The sequence below is a fragment of the Mytilus californianus genome, unplaced genomic scaffold (genome assembly GCF_021869535.1).
Source record: "Mytilus californianus isolate M0D057914Y unplaced genomic scaffold, xbMytCali1.0.p SCAF_9, whole genome shotgun sequence".
NCBI lineage: Eukaryota > Metazoa > Mollusca > Bivalvia > Mytilida > Mytilidae > Mytilus > Mytilus californianus.
The window spans coordinates 24386578-24408820 of NW_026262745.1; the positions used below are offsets into that span (position 1 = coordinate 24386578).

Here is a 22243-nt window from a genome sequence, read left to right on the forward strand (position 1 = left end):
ATATACTGTACATTAAAACAGCTATTTTTCATGATTATAGCACATGTATTTTGTCTGTGAACCCAAATTTTACATTTTAGTATTAGACCAAATAACCTTGTAAAATTGTTAATTATACTGTTCATATAATAGATGTGCACATTTAAGGTATTGAATTGTTTTATTCTCCGCAAGAAAGCTAAATACTAGTAGTTTATATATGCATTTAATGTCATTTGGTCTCTGGTGGAAAGTTGTCTCATTGGCAATTATACCACATCTTCTTATGTTTATATTTCAATATTAACTTAACTACCTTTCCCATGCTTATTTAGTGAACCATCGAGGAATTTGTTTAGAAACTTGATAGATAAATTGGGATATGTACTGATGAAGCACATATTTTTTAAACACACTATGAGACTTTTCTTTTTTCGAGATTCGAAAGAACAAGCTGACAAGTGTATTCAAGATTCGTCATTCAATATTTAATTAGTCTCACCACTTGTAGTACAAAAACATACAGTGCTTATTGGTAAAATAATTTCGAAATAATAAAATGTAAAGATAATACAATAAAACAAATGCAATAAACACAGTCACATAGATTCTAAATCAATAAAATCAAATAATTAGTATACCCAAATCCAGAAAACATAAATCCATTAGAGACATGGTTGTATGTTCCTATACAATTATCCCTTATCGTTCTATTTATATTGGACTACTCCTTGATACAAAAGTGGACCGTTTTCATGCAAGTACATTGCCGGCCAGACAATAAAGTCCATCTCGTCACCATTTTTTGTATATCCCCTGAAGTCGTCAAGATTATCAGCGATAAATGAATAATATAGAGGTGGATCAGTAATCGCACTGTACCAAAAGAGTTCGAGGCAGGCGTCTACATAGGGTTTCAATGTTTCTTCTTTTTTGTGGTCTTTATTCATTTCCTTTTCCCAGAAGTGCTACAAAATACAAGAACTATATTACAAAATTAAAAAGCGAAGCTCAACATTTTTATTCAACTTAACGGTTAGGAATATCAGGACTTGAAAAGAAATTGAACAAATCGTTGACTATCAAAACTTGAAAAATTGCAACACATATGTATAATTGAGTAAAATAGACTCAAATCATATAAAAATTATAATTTTAATCTATATAAGTGTCTTACTTGACATAGCAATGGAATAAACGTTCGAGCACATGACCGCCTTGCGTCGGTGAGGTGTTTTGTGTAAGCACTTGAGTCTTCTTTCATCTCAGTCTTCCAAAAAACCAAAAATGAGAATGAACACAGTACTCATGACATGTTAATTGACAACACATGAAAAGGTTTACATTGTTGGGTTTTTTTCGGTTTGTTTTTTAGTATATGTCTGAGTTCTATAAATACTTGGAGTTTTGTCATATTTGGGCCTTTACAACGAAAATGAAAACATTTATAGATTAAGATTAATGTATAAATACGAAATCATTCATGGGAGCTTGAATTTATCGTGATTTTACCACGGGTTGGCCCTTTACGCTAAATATTTTACCACGAGCGATAGTAAAATATCAGCATAAAGGATCAACCCGTGGTAAAATAAATATAAATTCAAGCTCTCATGAATTATTTCTATTCTAAAAGGACAAAGAATCGAAGCGCTCCATGTGAAGGGAAAAGCTTGCTGTTCCCTAATTCAACACACTATCAATATTGACGTAAACGATGAAGGTAATTGAATAAATGACATTCTTAAACGATATACAATAACATACTAAGACAGATTTGGATGATTTTAATTGACTATCTTACTTTCAGTTAAGAAGATGGACACTATACAAATTCTAACCATCGTGTGTTTATGCTTTCATGTTTTGACGACTTTCAGCGAGTTAAGAGTTTTTGCTCCGTGTCGAAGGCCTCACTGTGACTTTTAGATGCAGAGCAGCAATAAAAGCACTGTTTTTTGTGCTGTGTTGTGTTGTGCATGGATACCATATCCTTTCTTTTCAATTGAAAGACGTAGAAGTTAGCAACTATAAGTTACCGTACTAACGGCCTGATTATGTTCAAAACAATAAACGAAAAGCAAATATGATATACAGCAACAACCACTCAACCTGACTTGGGATAGACACATACAGAATGTGGTTGTGTAAACCATGTTTGCCGGAGCTCAACACTTTCCTGAACGAGAAACAGAGGTGTAACAGCACATAGTAAGAACAGGAGCCTGTAATTCAGGTATTGTCGTTGTTACCAAATACCAAATAACCTTCCGCCCTTTTTAAACAATTAAAAACGAATCCGGCAGACACACTACTTAATAAATGTTATTCATTAATCACAAATGCATTACAGTGTTAGTATGGAACTTACGTACAGATAGCGTAACAGGTAACTGAGCTTCCATACAAGCTTTTTGTAAACTGGAAAACTGGTGTTTTGAAAGTCCAGAACAATATATCCAGCATGCCTGAAAAAAATAATAATAAGGTAATCATAAACATTTAACAATCTGACTTGGTTAAAATAAACTTAAATAGAATACTGTGGGTCTAATTATTTTCGTGGGTATGATTTTCGTTAGATATCTGATTTCGCGGTTTTGACAAAGTCTGCATACAAGCCTGTAGAAAATTTGTTAATTGCTGATCATTTAAATTCGTGGTCCACCTTTAACCACGAATTCCAGGAAAATTAGTATCCAACGAATAATAATGAATCACAGTACTTTAAAAATGTTTATACCTCCGATATATCCAACAAAACTTTACATATAGATTTTTCGTCTTTTTTCTTCGCTAACAGGATTTCGAATGCATCAGTCCATGAGTTATCGTATAGACAGTTGAATTTCTCTGCTAGTCTCTGCGGTCGGTTTGGGTCACTCAAATCGGTGACAAAAGGATTTCCGTCCATCATTCTGTCCCCAGCTACTTTACTCAAACTAAAATAACATGTAAATACAGTCTCACATTAGATGTAGTATACCTGATTGGGTCAAAAGTAACAAAGGTAATTAAAACATATCTAAGTGGTTTTTCATTTGATTTCCACAGAACGTCCATTGTTACGGATAAAAAATTATAAATAATAACTTAGGTTTTACTATTTGTAATATAGTAATTATTCTAAGCATATATTGTCATGGATATAAATTGAATGGAGGAATGATATCTAAAGATCATGTGCACGTCTAAAGGAAGCGAGCTCGTCAGTAATTAGTTACTTTTGTAAACATAAAAATGTAATGCGAAGTTGTTAATTCAGACCAACACCAGGGGCGGATCCAGCCATTTTTAAAGGGGTTCCAACCAAGGACAAAGGGGAGGTTCCAACCATATGTCCCCATTCAAAAGCATTGATCGTCAAAACAAGGGGGTTCCAACCCCGGGAACCCCCCCCCCCCCCCCCCCCTGGATCCGCCACTGAACACGTAGTTACAATTCTTTCAATATGAGCTGAAATCGAAGTTTTTGTTGCCTTGATTCTTTGTTCCAATTCTTGTTTGATTTTTTCGAATTTGAACTACACACCTTATTTTCAAATGATCGACTTACCTTGTTCTCAAACGATCGACTTCTTTTCCAAGATCCTCCTTCTCTATGGTTATTTTGTCAATTTCATGTTTCAGTCTGTCATTTTCATCTCTTAAAGTTTTATCAAGATTTTTCCCATGAGCATGTTTCAAATCTGAAATCATCTTTTCATGTCCATGATTTATCTTTTCTCTTTCAGCTTTTTCCTGTTTAAGCAATTTTTTCATTACTGATAATTCCTTTTCCAATTCGTCTATCTTCTTGTCTTTCCTCTTTGATTCTCTATTATATAGAAACATAAATCCTAAATCATTACTTGAATTTGGAAGGGTTAATCAGTATCCCTACAGTTTGTACTCATATCACATAACCCAATAAAGACAGAGAAAAACAATTCTCCTTAATCTGCTCATCAGGACTATAGATACAGAATGTGTTCCCTTTGATTAGTTTCACGAAATAGACATTGATTTCTTTTGTCGTTTTTTGTGTTAAAATTTTAAAAAATAATTTAAATACTGTCTTCATGGGGAAAAAATGAAACTTTTACGGTTTGCCAGCATATCAATTGCTTTTTAGATAAAGTCGTAAACATTTCAAAATTGGCCATTTTACACATTGTTTTTGTCGAATTAAGATATATGACCACTGCTGTAAGCCTGTGTATTACGAGATTTTCAAAGTCTAATAACATCAAAAGCAGCAAAATTACTGAATAAAAGAGACATGGCATTTTGTCGTTTACCAAAGGGAAACGTCGTTCACAGCAACAATATTTATTATTTCATTGCATTTAATAGAAAATTGGAATTTTGTGGCAAATCAAGCTAAGATTTTTACAGAAAATCCATAGACTTTATTACAGAGCTTTCCGTTCTAACATTTTAAACATATATTACACACTGTCCATGTTGTGCTGGCGTTTATTGTTTACAAAAAGCCATGAAATACCTTTACAATCCAAAAATCTTCGTGCTGAGTCACTCAAGTCGAGCGCACGCTAGAAGGTGTACTTGAATAGGTCCATATTTGTACTTGTTTTAACTAATATGATATCTTTATTTAAAAACTTGCTTTTATGAGAAATCATTGCTAGCAAGCACAGCATGCAGTAATCTCCTATAAGGTACATACTTGTCAAATATAAGAGTACAAGGGGAAATTATGTGGATGTTTTACAAAATTTCCATATGTTTAGCATTGAAGTAACAAAGGGGTCCTCAAACATGCGTCACAGTCTTACCCAAATAATTTACGAACATCAACTTATTTCAATAAAGCATATTTTAAAAATATAAATAAGATCTCAAAATGAGACTAGCAATTTGGGGTTATGCAGTGATCTTAAATTTAAATGCAAGACGTTTGAAGTCCTAGTCCTCGGCAAATTATGTAAGCAAATATATAAATACTGATATATGTCAAACCAATGTTTTGTTAACAACTGAACAATACTTTTAATACTTTTTGAATACTTTTTGATTTCGAATTTAAGGGCCAAAAAGTGATGATAATAACCTTATCATACTTTTTTTTATAGTCTTTCAAAATACATGTTGGGGATAAATATATGTTGCTTTTAAACATATGTGTAATTTGAAATCTTATATTTCTCTGTTTAACCGCAGAGCAAAACATAGTTGCTTTTGCTCCTTAAGGAGGGGGTATTCATTCGCCCTTTCTTGGTCAAGATTCATCAGAAATCTCAATTAAAAAAAGGAAATATTCTGTTGGAATACACTTCGGTTACATTTCTTTCCCTTTCTTTTACGGTTTGGAACATATTATTTGTGACATGTACAGAATAAAAGTACCTCTTTTCTTCCTCCAAACGTGTAGCAACATTCGAGTCGTATACAGGCTTACCCTGTTAAAGACAATAAATGAAATGCTTTATAATAATTGGTACCTTGGTTAAACTGAATTAAACATGTGTATACTTCATTGTTCGGTAGATTACTGGTGTCGTAAATGTAGGTAGAATAAAGTCAGAATCAAAACTAAAATGTTTGTATTGCTCGCATTAAACATGAAAAATCTGTCTATTTCATAAAAAAAAACTGTTGACGTATACACCATGTATATCTTGTTTTAGAAAGGAAAAAACGTAAAATTGGAGAGTCTGATTCTAATAACAAAATACATTATCTGTACCTCACTATCATAAACAAGCAGTTTGGACTATTTTATTGACAACATAAAATTATGTGTTCCGTTTGATGGATACCATTTCGCTACTTGTTCTTTTATTCGACTGTGAAAGATTTCATACAGGGTGTTGTTTAGAAAAATAAAAACAAGCTAGCACTATCATAATAGTGTCGAGGAAATGAATATTCAAACAGAAATAGGTACGTTATATTATAGAAAAATATCTAACGAAACTACATTAACAAGCTACGCACGGGTGATAAATCATGATTTTTTTTTTTGGAATAGTGTGACCTGAACCTGGGTCACCATTCCGAATGTTTTAACCTAGGACTAATCCGTAGCTCTTTGGTCCGCAAATTGTCAAAAAGTATCATAAAGACCATCAGAGCGGTTCCGCGGCTAACTCAGGTGGTAAGTTAAACCCTGAAAAGCCAATTCATTTAAAACTAATAAAAACATAACACTGCAAGAAACTTGCAAACCAGCCTCAAAATGAACAATAATTGGTTTTTAATCTTGGTGTTCGACATTTTAATCATGTTTTGAAGTACAATAAATGTGCTAGGGTGCAAGTATAAGATTATTTGTAAAGAAAAGAAACAGAGCCTATAGCAATGGGATTATCAAAAACTACAAGTCGAAGAAAGACTAGTAAATCAATGGACAAACAACAATCCACAAAAACTAATGATTACGCAACACGAATTCTGGCAAAATCAAGGGGAACTCCTGCATGTGCCAAAAAAAGTAAGCAGCCCTTGCTCCACTAGTGGTACCCTTCATGTTTAATATTTATCCAACGCAATCATAGGTTTGAACGTTGTTTTCAATTTAGACTTGTTTATATTTTTTCGTTTGAGCTTGTATTATATTTGCCTTCGGGTTTATATGATCCGTTCATCCTATTTTGACTCCTCAAAATTCAAGAGTCTATCCCAAATTGAGGTAAATTATATGGCCTTCCAAATACCGTTTCGATTCCTAACATCACTGAAGAGACATTAATTGTCGAAATCCGGATATGGTGTACTAATTTTTGCACCTCATGTTTACGGTATACCATCTTTTCCGCAAGTTAATTGTTTTCTGTTTGGTATTAAATTAATAGTTAAGATCCATTTTGTTACATCTGGTGATCCGTTTATTTGGCAATCGCCAATGGCAGTCGGCAGGGTTTGAGAACATCCATTGTTCGACCTGCTAGTCAAATGCGTTTTGTTAAAATATACTTTTTCACTTTTTTAGTCGTTTGGAAAATGTTGTTTGTGCTGTATTTAGACCCCTCTACCAAGAAATTTGTTTTGCATGCACACGTATAAAAATTGCGGTTTTTATCCAACGCAATCATAGGTTTGAACGTTGTTTTCAATTTAGAATTGTATATATATATATAAATAAGTATAAATTGAAAACAACGTTCAAACCTATGATTGCGTTGGATAAAAACCGCAATTTTTATACGATTGCATGCAAAACAAATTTCTTGGTAGAGGGGTCTAAATACAGCACAAACAACGTTTTCCAAAAGACCAAAAAAGTGAAAAAGTATATTTAAACAAAACGCATTTGACTAACAGGTCGAACAACGGATGTTCTTAAACCCTGCTGACTGCCCATGGCGATTGCCAAATAAACGGATCACAAGATGTAACAAAATGGATCTTTATTATTAATTTAATACCAAACAGAAAACAATAAACTAGTGGAAAAGAGGGTATACCGCAAACATCAGGTGCAAAAATTTGTACACCATATCCGGATTTCGACAATTGATGTCTCTTCAGTGATGTTAGGAATCGAAACGGTATTTGAAAGGCCATATAATTTACCTCAATATATATATATATATATATATATATATAAATATACAAGTCTAAATTGAAAACAACGTTCAAACCTATGATTGCGTTGGATAAAAACCGCAATTTTTATACGTGTGCATGCAAAACAAATTTCTTGTTAGAGGGGTCTAAATACAGCACAAACAACATTTTCCAAAAGACCAAAAAAGTGAAAAAGTATATTTTAACAAAACGCATTTGACTAACAGGTCGAACAACAAATGTTCTTAAACCCTGCTGACTACCATTGGCGATTGCCAAATAAACGGATCACCGATGTAATAAATGGACCTTAATTATAAATAAATATTATAAATATATATATATATACAACTCGTCTAAACATCAGTCCAACAATGTTAGATCTGTAAATATGCTTTCGCAAATTTTTTTGTTCTTCCCTCGCCGGGATTCGAACTCATGCTACTGAGATATCGTGACACCAAATCGCCTGCACTGTTTCCGACGTGCTAGCCCACTCGACCACCTAGGCTTCAAAAAATAAAGCTTTCGGTGGCCGGGTGTTACCTTTCCTCGTCAGTTTTAATCTAGCGTCGTAATACAGTACATGATATATAAGGCATGAGGATGGAATTGTTACAGATCAGCTGAAATATCTATTGTAAAGGATCCTACAAATTAATGCAAGATACAGTGACAGAAATAATTATATTCATAAGTACGTCTGAACCAGTGACAACTCTACAACAGATTTGTCCATCGGATCACCAGCAGTGATGGTGATACATGGATGTGTACATTCTGTATATACAACTCGTCTTAACATCAGCCCAACAATGTTAGATCTGATATATATATATGTATATATATATATAGGTTGTATTTGCTGATCACGAGGTCGAAGAAAGGCTGACGATATTGTCACCACGATAAGTAGATCATATCCGTGATAATCTGATTCATATATTCGAAAGCAGTCAACCAAATATAATCATGATATATAAATTAGGCCGTTAGTTTCCTCGTTTGAATTGTTTTACATTTGTCATTTCGGGGCCTTTTATAGCTGACTATGCAGTATGAGTTTTACTCATCGTTGAAGGCCGTACGGTGACCTATAGTTATTAACTTCTGTGTCATTTCGTCTCTTGAGGGGATTTGTCTCATTGGCAATCTTACCACGTCTTCCTAATTTTATATGATGGTGTCTGTTACCACTTTCGAAGTGATGGATTAAATTTTACCATGGTGAACAGTATGTTTCATAACTCCCTTGTAAGCAGCAAGCCGATCTGATTGAAATACAGATCATATGTCCGTGCTTTACACACAAGAAGACAAAGCGTGGACACACAATCTGTTTTTATCAGATTTGCAGCAACCAAACTATCTATCAATAATTCCTAATAGGAAATAAAAGCTCTTGAATGTCGCATTAGCTGGGAGATTCACAAGAATACATATAACCTCCATACGCTGGAATATTGCTACATAAAAATGGAAATTTTCAAACCTAAATTTTCCTGTGCATTTGAATATGAACTGTAACACTTATGTAAGTGATCAAGTAAGTTATAAAAAAGGCATCAAAGGACAAGAAAAAAATGACAGCTGCAAACAACAGTACATCAATTTGCATTCAGCTAATTGAAAGAAGAAATAAAAATAGATTGAGACAGTATAGGGTTTTTTTTTATTTGGCTCAACCAATGGCAAGTAATTCAGGTCATTTTTTTCAATTTGCTTTATCGTTTTCGAGTGATTGAATGCACCAATCATAGGTACTCGTTCTCAAGAGAAGAAATATATTATTACTTACGCCTGCATGGTTAACTGTCTTTTGCTTAAGCCTAAAAAGTATAAATGATGCATGTAATTTTGAATGTCCCTTTGGTATCTTTCACCTATTCAAAATTTAAAAGTTCATCGCTTTTCAACTACATAATTCCTGTTATAAATCGCTGATTACAGATTTAAATCTAATACCAAATAGAAAACAAAAAACTTGCGGAAAAGAGGGTATACCGCAAACATGAGGTGCAAAAATTTGTACACCATATCCGGATTTCGACAATTAATGTCTCTTCAGTGATGTTAGGAATCGAAACGGTATTTGGAAGGCCATATAATTTACCTCAATTTGGGATTGACTCTTGAATTTTGACGAGTCGAAATAGGATGAACGGATCATATAAACCCGAAGGCAAATATAATACAAGCCCAAACGAAAAAAATAAACAAGTCTAAATTGAAAACAACGTTCAAACCTATGATTGCGTTGGATAAAAACTGCAATTTTTATACGTGTGCATGCAAAACAAATTTCTTGTTAGAGGGGTCTAAATACAGCACAAACAACATTTTCCAAAAGACCAAAAAGTGAAAAAGTATATTTTAACAAAACGCATTTGACTAGCAGGTCGAACAACGGATGTTCTTAAACCCTGCTGACTGCCATGGCGATTGCCAAATAAACGGATCACAGATGTAACAAAATGGATCTTAATTTTAATCTAATACCAAATAGAAAACAAAAAACTTGGGGAAAAGAGGGTATACCGCAAACATCAGGTGCAAAAATTTGTACACCATATCCGGATTTCGACAATTAATGTCTCTTCAGTGATGTTAGGAATCGAAACGGTATTTGGAAGGCCATATAATTTACCTCAATTTGGGATTGACTCTTGAATTTTGAAGAGTCGAAATAGGATGAACGGATCATATAAACCCGAAGGCAAATATAATACAAGCCCAAACGAAAAAATATAAACAAGTCTAAATTGAAAACAACGTTCAAACCTATGATTGCGTTGGATAAAAACCGCAATTTTTATACGTGTGCATGCAAAACAAATTTCTTGTTAGAGGGGTCTAAATACAGCACAAACAACATTTTCCAAAAGACCAAAAAGTGAAAAAGTATATTTTAACAAAACGCATTTGACTAGCAGGTCGAACAACGGATGTTCTTAAACCCTGCTGACTGCCATGGCGATTGCCAAATAAACGGATCACAGATGTAACAAAATGGATCTTAATTTTAATCTAATACCAAAAAGAAAACAAAAAACTTGCGGAAAAGAGGGTATACCGCAAACATGAGGTGCAAAAATTTGTACACCATATCCGGATTTTGACAATTAATGTCTCTTCAGTGATGTTAGGAATCGAAACGGTATTTGGAAGGCCATATAATTTACCTCAATTTGGGATTGACTCTTGAATTTTGAAGAGTCGAAATAGGATGAACGGATCATATAAACCCGAAGGCAAATATAATACAAGCCCAAACGAAAAAATATAAACAAGTCTAAATTGAAAACAACGTTCAAACCTATGATTGCGTTGGATAAAAACCGCAATTTTTATACGTGTGCATGCAAAACAAATTTCTTGTTAGAGGGGTCTAAATACAGCACAAACAACATTTTCCAAAAGACCAAAAAGTGAAAAAGTATATTTTAACAAAACGCATTTGACTAGCAGGTCGAACAACGGATGTTCTTAAACCCCGCTGACTGCCATGGCGATTGCCAAATAAACGGATCACAGATGTAACAAAATGGATCTTAATTTTAATCTAATACCAAATAGAAAACAAAAAACTTGCGGAAAAGAGGGTATACCGCAAACATGAGGTGCAAAAATTTGTACACCATATCCGGATTTTGACAATTAATGTCTCTTCAGTGATGTTAGGAATCGAAACGGTATTTGGAAGGCCATATAATTTACCTCAATTTGGGATTGACTCTTGAATTTTGAAGAGTCGAAATAGGATGAACGGATCATATAAACCTGAAGGCAAATATAATACAAGCCCAAACGAAAAAATATAAACAAGTCTAAATGGAAAACAACGTTCAAACTTATGATTGCGTTGGATAAAAACCGCAATTTTTATACGTGTGCATGCAAAACAAATTTCTTGTTAGAGGGGTCTAAATACAGCACAAACAACATTTTCCAAAAGACCAAAAAGTGAAAAAGTATATTTTAACAAAACGCATTTGACTAGCAGGTCGAACAACGGATGTTCTTAAACCCTGCTGACTGCCATGGCGATTGCCAAATCAACGGATTACAGATGTAACAAAATGGATCTTAATTTTAATCTAATACCAAATAGAAAACAAAAAACTTGCGGAAAAGAGGGTATACCGCAAACATGAGGTGCAAAAATTTGTACACCATATCCGGATTTCGACAATTAATGTCTCTTCAGTAATGTTAGGAATCGAAACAGTATTTGGAAGGCCATATAATTTATCTCAATTTGGGATTGACTCTTGAGTTTTGAAGAGTCGAAATAGGATGAACGGATCATATAAACCCGAAGGCAAATATAATACAAGCCCAAACGAAAAAATATAAACAAGTCTAAATTGAAAACAACGTTCCAACCTATGATTGCGTTGGATAAAAACCGCAATTTTTATACGTGTGCATGCAAAACAAATTTCTTGTTAGAGGGGTCTAAATACAGCACAAACAACATTTTCCAAAAGACCAAAAAGTGAAAAAAGTATATTTTAACAAAACGCATTTGACTAGCAGGTCGAACAACGGATGTTCTGAAACCCTGCTGACTGCCATGGCGATATAGACCCCTCTAACAAGAAATTTGTTTTGTATGCACACGTATAAAAATTGCGGTTTTTATCCAACGCAATCATAGGTTGGAACGTTGTTTTCAATTTAGACTTGTTTATATTTTTTCGTTTGGGCTTGTATTATATTTGCCTTCGGGTTTATATGATCCGTTCATCCTATTTTGACTCCTCAAAATTCAAGAGTCTATCCCAAATTGAGGTAAATTGTATGGCTTTCCAAATACCGTTTCGATTCCTAACATCACTGAAGAGACATTAATTGTCGAAATCCAGATATGGTGTACAAAAACCTTTGCACCCTTTGTTTGCGGTATGTTATCTTTTCCGCAAGTTTTTTGTTTTCTGTTTAGTATTAAAAATTTAATTAAGATCCATTGATTACATCTGTGATCCCTTTATTTGGCAATCGCCAATTGCAGTCAGCAGGGTTTAAGAACATTTGTTGTTCGACCTGATAGTCAAATGCGTTTTGTTAAAATATACTTTTTCACTTTTTTGGTCTTTTGGAAAATGTTGTTTGTGCTGTATTTAGACCCCTCTAACAAGAAATTTGTTTTGCATGCACACGTATAAAAATTGCGGTTTTTATCCAACGCAATCATAGGTTTGAACGTTGTTTTCAATTTAGACTTGTTTATATTTTTTTCGTTTGGGCTTGTATTATATTTGCCTTCGGGTTTATATGATCCGTTCATCCTATTTTGACTCCTCAAAATTCAAGAGTCTATCCCAAATTGAGGTAAATTGTATGGCTTTCCAAATACCGTTTCGATTCCTAACATCACTGAAGAGACATTAATTGTCGAAATCCGGATATGGTGTACAAAAACCTTTGCACCTTTTGTTTGCGGTATGTTATCTTTTCCGCAAGTTTATTGTTTTCTGTTTAGTATTAAAAATTTAATTAAGAACCATTGATTACATCTGTGATCCGTTTATTTGGCAATCGCCAATGGCAGTCAGCAGGGTTTAAGAACATTTGTTGTTCGACCTGTTAGTCAAATGCGTTTTGTTAAAATATACTTTTTCACTTTTTTGGTCTTTTGGAAAATGTTGTTTGTGCTGTATTTAGACCCCTCTAACAAGAAATTTGTTTTGCATGCACACGTATAAAAGTTGCGGTTTTTATCCAACGCAATCATAGGTTTGAACGTTGTTTTCAATTTAGACTTGTTTATATTTTTTCGTTTGCGCTTGTATTATATTTGCCTTCGGGTTTATATGATCCGTTCATCCTATTTTGACTCCTCAAAATTCAAGAGTCTATCCCAAATTGAGGTAAATTGTATGGCTTTCCAAATACCGTTTCGATTCCTAACATCACTGAAGAGACATTAATTGTCGAAATCCGGATATGGTGTACAAAAACCTTTGCACCTTTTGTTTGCGGTGTTATCTTTTCCGCAAGTTTATTGTTTTCTGTTTAGTATTAAAAATTTAATTAAGATCCATTGATTACATCTGTGATCCGTTTATTTGGCAATCGCCAATGGCAGTCAGCAGGGTTTAAGAACATTTGTTGTTCGACCTGTTAGTCAAATGCGTTTTGTTAAAATATACTTTTTCACTCTTTTGTTCTTTTGGAAAATGTTGTTTGTGCTGTATTTAGACCCCTCTAACAAGAAATTTGTTTTGCATGCACACGTATAAAAATTGCGGTTTTTATCCAACGCAATCATAGGTTTGAACGTTGTTTTCAATTTAGACTTGTTTAATTTTTTTCGTTTGGGCTTGTATTATATTTGCCTTCGGGTTTATATGATCCGTTCATCCTATTTTGACTCCTCAAAATTCAAGAGTCTATCCCAAATTGAAGTAAATTGTATGGCTTTCCAAATACCGTTTCGATTCCTAACATCACTGAAGAGACATTAATTGTCGAAATCCGGATATGGTGTACAAAAACCTTTGCACCTTTTGTTTGCGGTATGTTATCTTTTCCGCAAGTTTATTGTTTTCTGTTTAGTATTAAAAATTTAATTAAGATCCATTGATTACATCTGTGATCCGTTTATTTGGCAATCGCCAATGGCAGTCAGCAGGGTTTAAGAACATTTGCTGTTCGACCTGTTAGTCAAATGCGTTTTGTTAAAATATACTTTTTCACTTTTTTGGTCTTTTGGAAAATGTTGTTTGTGCTGTATTTAGACCCCGCTAACAAGAAATTTGTTTTGCATGCACACGTATAAAAATTGCGGTTTTTATCCAACGCAATCATAGGTTTGAACGTTGTTTTCAATTTAGACTTGTTTATATTTTTTCGTTTGCGCTTGTATTATATTTGCCTTCGGGTTTATATGATCCGTTCATCCTATTTTGACTCCTCAAAATTCAAGAGTCTATTCCAAATTGAGGTAAATTGTATGGCTTTCCAAATACCGTTTCGATTCCTAACATCACTGAAGAGACATTAATTGTCGAAATCCGGATATGGTGTACAAAAACCTTTGCACCTTTTGTTTGCGGTATGTTATCTTTTCCGCAAGTTTATTGTTTTCTGTTTAGTATTAAAAATTTAATTAAGATCCATTGATTACATCTGTGATCCGTTTATTTGGCAATCGCCAATGGCAGTCAGCAGGGTTTAAAAACATTTGTTGTTCGACCTGTTAGTCAAATGCGTTTTGTTAAAATATACTTTTTCACTCTTTTGTTCTTTTGGAAAATGTTGTTTGTGCTGTATTTAGACCCCTCTAACAAGAAATTTGTTTTGCATGCACACGTATAAAAATTGCGGTTTTTATCCAACGCAATCATAGGTTTGAACGTTGTTTTCAATTTAGACTTGTTTATATTTTTTTCGTTTGGGCTTGTATTATATTTGCCTTCGGGTTTATATGATCCGTTCATCCTATTTTGACTCCTCAAAATTCAAGAGTCTATCCCAAATTGAAGTAAATTGTATGGCTTTCCAAATACCGTTTCGATTCCTAACATCACTGAAGAGACATTAATTGTCGAAATCCGGATATGGTGTACAAAAACCTTTGCACCTTTTGTTTGCGGTATGTTATCTTTTCCGCAAGTTTATTGTTTTCTGTTTAGTATTAAAAATTTAATTAAGATCCATTGATTACATCTGTGATCCGTTTATTTGGCAATCGCCAATGGCAGTCAGCAGGGTTTAAGAACATTTGCTGTTCGATCTGTTAGTCAAATGCGTTTTGTTAAAATATACTTTTTCACTTTTTTGGTCTTTTGGAAAATGTTGTTTGTGCTGTATTTAGACCCCTCTAACAAGAAATTTGTTTTGCATGCACACGTATAAAAATTGCGGTTTTTATCCAACGCAATCATAGGTTTGAACGTTGTTTTCAATTTAAACTTGTTTATATTTTTTCGTTTGGGCTTGTATTATATTTGCCTTCGGGTTTATATGATCCGTTCATCCTATTTTGACTCCTCAAAATTCAAGAGTCTATCCCAAATTGAGGTAAATTGTATGGCTTTCCAAATACCGTTTCGATTCCTAACATTACTGAAGAGACATTAATTGTCGAAATCCGGATATGGTGTACAAAAACCTTTGCACCTTTTGTTTGCGGTGTTATCTTTTCCGCAAGTTTATTGTTTTCTGTTTAGTATTAAAAATTTAATTAAGATCCATTGATTACATCTGTGATCCGTTTATTTGGCAATCGCCAATGGCAGTCAGCAGGGTTTAAGAACATTTGTTGTTCGACCTGTTAGTCAAATGCGTTTTGTTAAAATATACTTTTTCACTCTTTTGTTCTTTTGGAAAATGTTGTTTGTGCTGTATTTAGACCCCTCTAACAAGAAATTTGTTTTGCATGCACACGTATAAAAATTGCGGTTTTTATCCAACGCAATCATAGGTTTGAACGTTGTTTTCAATTTAGACTTGTTTAATTTTTTTCGTTTGGGCTTGTATTATATTTGCCTTCGGGTTTATATGATCCGTTCATCCTATTTTGACTCCTCAAAATTCAAGAGTCTATCCCAAATTGAAGTAAATTGTATGGCTTTCCAAATACCGTTTCGATTCCTAACATCACTGAAGAGACATTAATTGTCGAAATCCGGATATGGTGTACAAAAACCTTTGCACCTTTTGTTTGCGGTATGTTATCTTTTCCGCAAGTTTATTGTTTTCTGTTTAGTATTAAAAATTTAATTAAGATCCATTGATTACATCTGTGATCCGTTTATTTGGCAATCGCCAATGGCAGTCAGCAGGGTTTAAGAACATTTGCTGTTCGACCTGTTAGTCAAATGCGTTTTGTTAAAATATACTTTTTCACTTTTTTGGTCTTTTGGAAAATGTTGTTTGTGCTGTATTTAGACCCCGCTAACAAGAAATTTGTTTTGCATGCACACGTATAAAAATTGCGGTTTTTATCCAACGCAATCATAGGTTTGAACGTTGTTTTCAATTTAGACTTGTTTATATTTTTTCGTTTGCGCTTGTATTATATTTGCCTTCGGGTTTATATGATCCGTTCATCCTATTTTGACTCCTCAAAATTCAAGAGTCTATCCCAAATTGAGGTAAATTGTATGGCTTTCCAAATACCGTTTCGATTCCTAACATCACTGAAGAGACATTAATTGTCGAAATCCGGATATGGTGTACAAAAACCTTTGCACCTTTTGTTTGCGGTATGTTATCTTTTCCGCAAGTTTATTGTTTTCTGTTTAGTATTAAAAATTTAATTAAGATCCATTGATTACATCTGTGATCCGTTTATTTGGCAATCGCCAATGGCAGTCAGCAGGGTTTAAAAACATTTGTTGTTCGACCTGTTAGTCAAATGCGTTTTGTTAAAATATACTTTTTCACTCTTTTGTTCTTTTGGAAAATGTTGTTTGTGCTGTATTTAGACCCCTCTAACAAGAAATTTGTTTTGCATGCACACGTATAAAAATTGCGGTTTTTATCCAACGCAATCATAGGTTTGAACGTTGTTTTCAATTTAGACTTGTTTATATTTTTTTCGTTTGGGCTTGTATTATATTTGCCTTCGGGTTTATATGATCCGTTCATCCTATTTTGACTCCTCAAAATTCAAGAGTCTATCCCAAATTGAAGTAAATTGTATGGCTTTCCAAATACCGTTTCGATTCCTAACATCACTGAAGAGACATTAATTGTCGAAATCCGGATATGGTGTACAAAAACCTTTGCACCTTTTGTTTGCGGTATGTTATCTTTTCCGCAAGTTTATTGTTTTCTGTTTAGTATTAAAAATTTAATTAAGATCCATTGATTACATCTGTGATCCGTTTATTTGGCAATCGCCAATGGCAGTCAGCAGGGTTTAAGAACATTTGCTGTTCGACCTGTTAGTCAAATGCGTTTTGTTAAAATATACTTTTTCACTTTTTTGGTCTTTTGGAAAATGTTGTTTGTGCTGTATTTAGACCCCTCTAACAAGAAATTTGTTTTGCATGCACACGTATAAAAATTGCGGTTTTTATCCAACGCAATCATAGGTTTGAACGTTGTTTTCAATTTAAACTTGTTTATATTTTTTCGTTTGGGCTTGTATTATATTTGCCTTCGGGTTTATATGATCCGTTCATCCTATTTTGACTCCTCAAAATTCAAGAGTCTATCCCAAATTGAGGTAAATTGTATGGCTTTCCAAATACCGTTTCGATTCCTAACATTACTGAAGAGACATTAATTGTCGAAATCCGGATATGGTGTACAAAAACCGTTGCACCTTTTGTTTGCGGTATGTTATCTTTTCCGCAAGTTTATTGTTTTCTGTTTAGTATTAAAAATTTAATTAAGATCCATTGATTACATCTGTGATCCGTTTATTTGGCAATCGCCAATGGCAGTCAGCAGGGTTTAAGAACATTTGTTGTTCGACCTGTAAGTCAAATGCGTTTTGTTAAAATATACTTTTTCACTTTTTTGGTCTTTTGGAAAATGTTGTTTGTGCTGTATTTAGACCCCTCTAACAAGAAATTTGTTTTGCATGCACACGTATAAAAATTGCGGTTTTTATCCAACGCAATCATAGGTTTGAACGTTGTTTTCAATTTAGACTTGTTTATATTTTTTCGTTTGGGCTTGTATTATATTTGCCTTCGGGTTTATATGATCCGTTCATCCTATTTTGACTCCTCAAAATTCAAGAGTCTATCCCAAATTGAAGTAAATTGTATGGCTTTCCAAATACCGTTTCGATTCCTAACATCACTGAAGAGACATTAATTGTCGAAATCCGGATATGGTGTACCAAAATCTTTGCACCTTTTGTTTGCGGTATGTTATCTTTTCCGCAAGTTTATTGTTTTCTGTTTAGTATTAAAAATTTAATTTAGATCCATTGATTACATCTGTGATCCGTTTATTTGGCAATCGCCAATGGCAGTCAGTAGGGTTTAAGAACATTTGCTGTTCGACCTGTTAGTCAAATGCGTTTTGTTAAAATATACTTTTTCACTTTTTTGGTCTTTTGCAAAATGTTGTTTGTGCTGTATTTAGACCCCTCTAACAAGAAATTTGTTTTGCATGCACACGTATAAAAATTGCGGTTTTTATCCAACGCAATCATAGGTTTGAACGTTGTTTTCAATTTAGACTTGTTTATATTTTTTCGTTTGGGCTTGTATTATATTTGCCTTCGGGTTTATATGATCCGTTCATCCTATTTTGACTCCTCAAAATTCAAGAGTCTATCCCAAATTGAGGTAAATTGTATGGCTTTCCAAATACCGTTTCGATTCCTAACATCACTGAAGAGACATTAATTGTCGAAATCCGGATATGGTGTACAAAAACCTTTGCACCTTTTGTTTGCGGTATGTTATCTTTTCCGCAATTTTATTGTTTTCTGTTTAGTATTAAAAATTTAATTAAGATCCATTGATTACATCTGTGATCCGTTTATTTGGCAATCGCCAATGGCAGTCAGCAGGGTTTAAGAACATTTGTTGTTCGACCTGTTAGTCAAATGCGTTTTTGTTAAAATATACTTTTTCACTTTTTTGGTCTTTTGGAAAATGTTGTTTGTGCTGTATTTAGACCCCTCTAACAAGAAATTTGTTTTGCATGCACACGTATAAAAATTGCGGTTTTTATCCAACGCAATCATAGGTTTGAACGTTGTTTTCAATTTAGACTTGTTTATATTTTTTCGTTTGGGCTTGTATTATATTTGCCTTCGGGTTTATATGATCCGTTCATCCTATTTTGACTCCTCAAAATTCAAGAGTCTATCCCAAATTGAGGTAAATTGTATGGCTTTCCAAATACCGTTTCGATTCCTAACATCACTGAAGAGACATGAATTGTCGAAATCCGGATATGGTGTACAAAAACCTTTGCACCTTTTGTTTGCGGTATGTTATCTTTTCCGCAAGTTTATTGTTTTCTGTTTAGTATTAAAAATTTAATTAAGATCCATTGATTACATCTGTGATCCGTTTATTTGGCAATCGCCAATGGCAGTCAGCAGGGTTTAAGAACATTTGTTGTTCGACTTGTTAGTCAAATGCGTTTTGTTAAAATATACTTTTTCACTTTTTTGGTCTTTTGGAAAATGTTGTTTGTGCTGTATTTAGACCCCTCTAACAAGAAATTTGTTTTGCATGCACACGTATAAAAATTGCGGTTTTTATCCAACGCAATCATAGGTTTGAACGTTGTTTTCAATTTAGACTTGTTTATATTTTTTCGTTTGGGCTTGTATTATATTTGCCTTCGGGTTTATATGATCCGTTCATCCTATTTTGACTCCTCAAAATTCAAGAGTCTATCCCAAATTGAGGTAAATTGTATGGCTTTCCAAATACCGTTTCGATTCCTAACATCACTGAAGAGACATTAATTGTCGAAATCCGGATATGGTGTACAAAAACCTTTGCACCTTTTGTTTGCGGTATGTTATCTTTTCCGCAAGTTTATTGTTTTCTGTTTAGTATTAAAAATTTAATTAAGATCCATTGATTACATCTGTGATCCGTTTATTTGGCAATCGCCAATGGCAGTCAGCAGGGTTTAAGAACATTTGTTGTTCGACCTGTTAGTCAAATGCGTTTTGTTAAAATATACTTTTTCACTCTTTTGTTCTTTTGGAAAATGTTGTTTGTGCTGTATTTAGACCCCTCTAACAAGAAATTTGTTTTGCATGCACACGTATAAAAATTGCGGTTTTTATCCAACGCAATCATAGGTTTGAACGTTGTTTTCAATTTAGACTTGTTTATATTTTTTTCGTTTGGGCTTGTATTATATTTGCCTTCGGGTTTATATGATCCGTTCATCCTATTTTGACTCCTCAAAATTCAAGAGTCTATCCCAAATTGAAGTAAATTGTATGGCTTTCCAAATACCGTTTCGATTCCTAACATCACTGAAGAGACATTAATTGTCGAAATCCGGATATGGTGTACAAAAACCTTTGCACCTTTTGTTTGCGGTATGTTATCTTTTCCGCAAGTTTATTGTTTTCTGTTTAGTATTAAAAATTTAATTAAGATCCATTGATTACATCTGTGATCCGTTTATTTGGCAATCGCCAATGGCAGTCAGCAGGGTTTAAGAACATTTGTTGTTCGACCTGTTAGTCAAATGCGTTTTGTTAAAATATACTTTTTCACTTTTTTGGTCTTTTGGAATATGTTGTTTGTGCTGTATTTAGACCCCTCTAACAAGAAATTTGTTTTGCATGCACACGTATAAAAATTGCGGTTTTTATCCAACGCAATCATAGGTTTGAACGTTGTTTTCAATTTATATTTTTTCGTATGGGCTTGTATTATATTTACCTTCGGGTTTATATTATCCGTTCATCCTATTTTGACTCCTCAAAATTCAAGAGTCTATCCCAAATTGAGGTAAATTGTATGGCTTTCCAAATACCGTTTCGATTCCTAACATCACTGAAGAGACATTAATTGTCGAAATCCGGATATGGTGTACAAAAACCTTTGCACCTTTTGTTTGCGGTATGTTATCTTTTCCGCCAGTTTATTGTTTTCTGTTTAGTATTAAATTTATAATTAAGATCCATTTATTACATCGGTGATCCGTTTATTTGGCAATCGCCAATGGCAGTCAGCAGGGTTTAAGAACATTTGTTGTTCGACCTGTTAGTCAAATGCGTTTTGTTAAAATATACTTTTTCACTTTTTTGGTCCTTTGGAAGATGTTGTTTGTGCTGTATTTAGACCCCTCTACCAAGAAATTTGTTTTGCATGCACACGTATAAAAATTGCGGTTTTTATCCAACGCAATCATAGGTTTGAACGTTGTTTTCAATTTCGACTTGTATATATAGCGAGCTACATATATATGACCATGTATTTACAGAACAAAATTTGACACTATCAAATTTGGTAATGGAGTAATAATCATTATATAACTGGGCGTAATATAAGGGCAGGATTATTCGTGTGAAAAACAAAAGTTCTCTGATTTAGTAATTTATTTTACAATTCACCTAAACAGATAACACAATGTTGCGGTTATTAAGTAGCTTAGTTTACGATCTGCTGATCACAGCGATTATGTTAGCAATCAAGGTAGCCTTTTATATTCTATAAATCTATATTTTATTACAATATTTGGATCTTTCATTCTGATTCTTATGCACGTACCTTTGGCTTGCCATTTTCTTTACAAGTTTACCTGGAATGTAAATAAATGTGTACATATAAATTTACATCAAAGGTGAAGTGTATATCCGATATACCTTTATACACTAGAGGTTTTACATGCACAATCATGTCGATTTATCAGAACTATGAAATCGTTTTACTTACCTGAAATATATTTTGACTTGCATATGAATTAAACGTTCATTACACACATTACATTTAATCTATATGTTGTATCTTGCATTAAACCTTCCAAAGAATTTTATAAGAGAATATTGTTTTCCGCGTTATGTCCCTTTAATGATATTATACTCGGAAACTATAAAAACGCACTTACGCTGTTCAAATTAAAAGAGAGTATCCATTTTCTCACATACACGTATATTCTTAGAAAGCATGAATATCTAGACCGAAAAATGACGAATCCTATTTAATATCAATAAATGATTTTTTGATATTAAAGAATGATTTTTTTAATAATAAGAATGATTTTTTTAATATTAAGAATGAATTTTTAATATTTAAAATTCATTTTTAATATTAGATATTCAGTCGGATGTATTACTATTAATAAACGAATTT

The 22243-nt window shown here is 33.5% G+C and overlaps 1 protein-coding gene across 1 annotated transcript; it reads right to left on the bottom strand.

The window, feature by feature from the left end:
• Nucleotides 1–460: 460 nt before the first annotated feature.
• LOC127714772 (uncharacterized) lies at nucleotides 461–21927 on the bottom strand. Its single transcript, XM_052220810.1, has 9 exons — nucleotides 21827–21927; nucleotides 21662–21692; nucleotides 9289–9319; nucleotides 5328–5380; nucleotides 3535–3795; nucleotides 2723–2921; nucleotides 2355–2447; nucleotides 1157–1249; nucleotides 461–947 (listed from the first exon to the last, which is right to left on the bottom strand). The coding sequence occupies exons 2-9, from the start codon at nucleotides 21673–21675 to the stop codon at nucleotides 690–692; spliced, it is 1002 nt and encodes a 333-aa protein (XP_052076770.1). The 5' UTR covers nucleotides 21676–21692; nucleotides 21827–21927; the 3' UTR covers nucleotides 461–689.
• Nucleotides 21928–22243: the final 316 nt, after the last annotated feature.

Excerpts from the sequence above, each read along its gene's own strand:
- LOC127714772 (XM_052220810.1), bottom strand. Across the intron at positions 5,381-9,288 it reads AGACAGTTAACCATGCAGGC|GGTAAGCCTGTATACGACTC; the intron begins GTAAGTAATAAT and ends TGTCTTTAACAG. Across the intron at positions 2,922-3,534 it reads GTCGATCGTTTGAGAACAAG|TTTGAGTAAAGTAGCTGGGG; the intron begins GTAAGTCGATCA and ends ATGTTATTTTAG.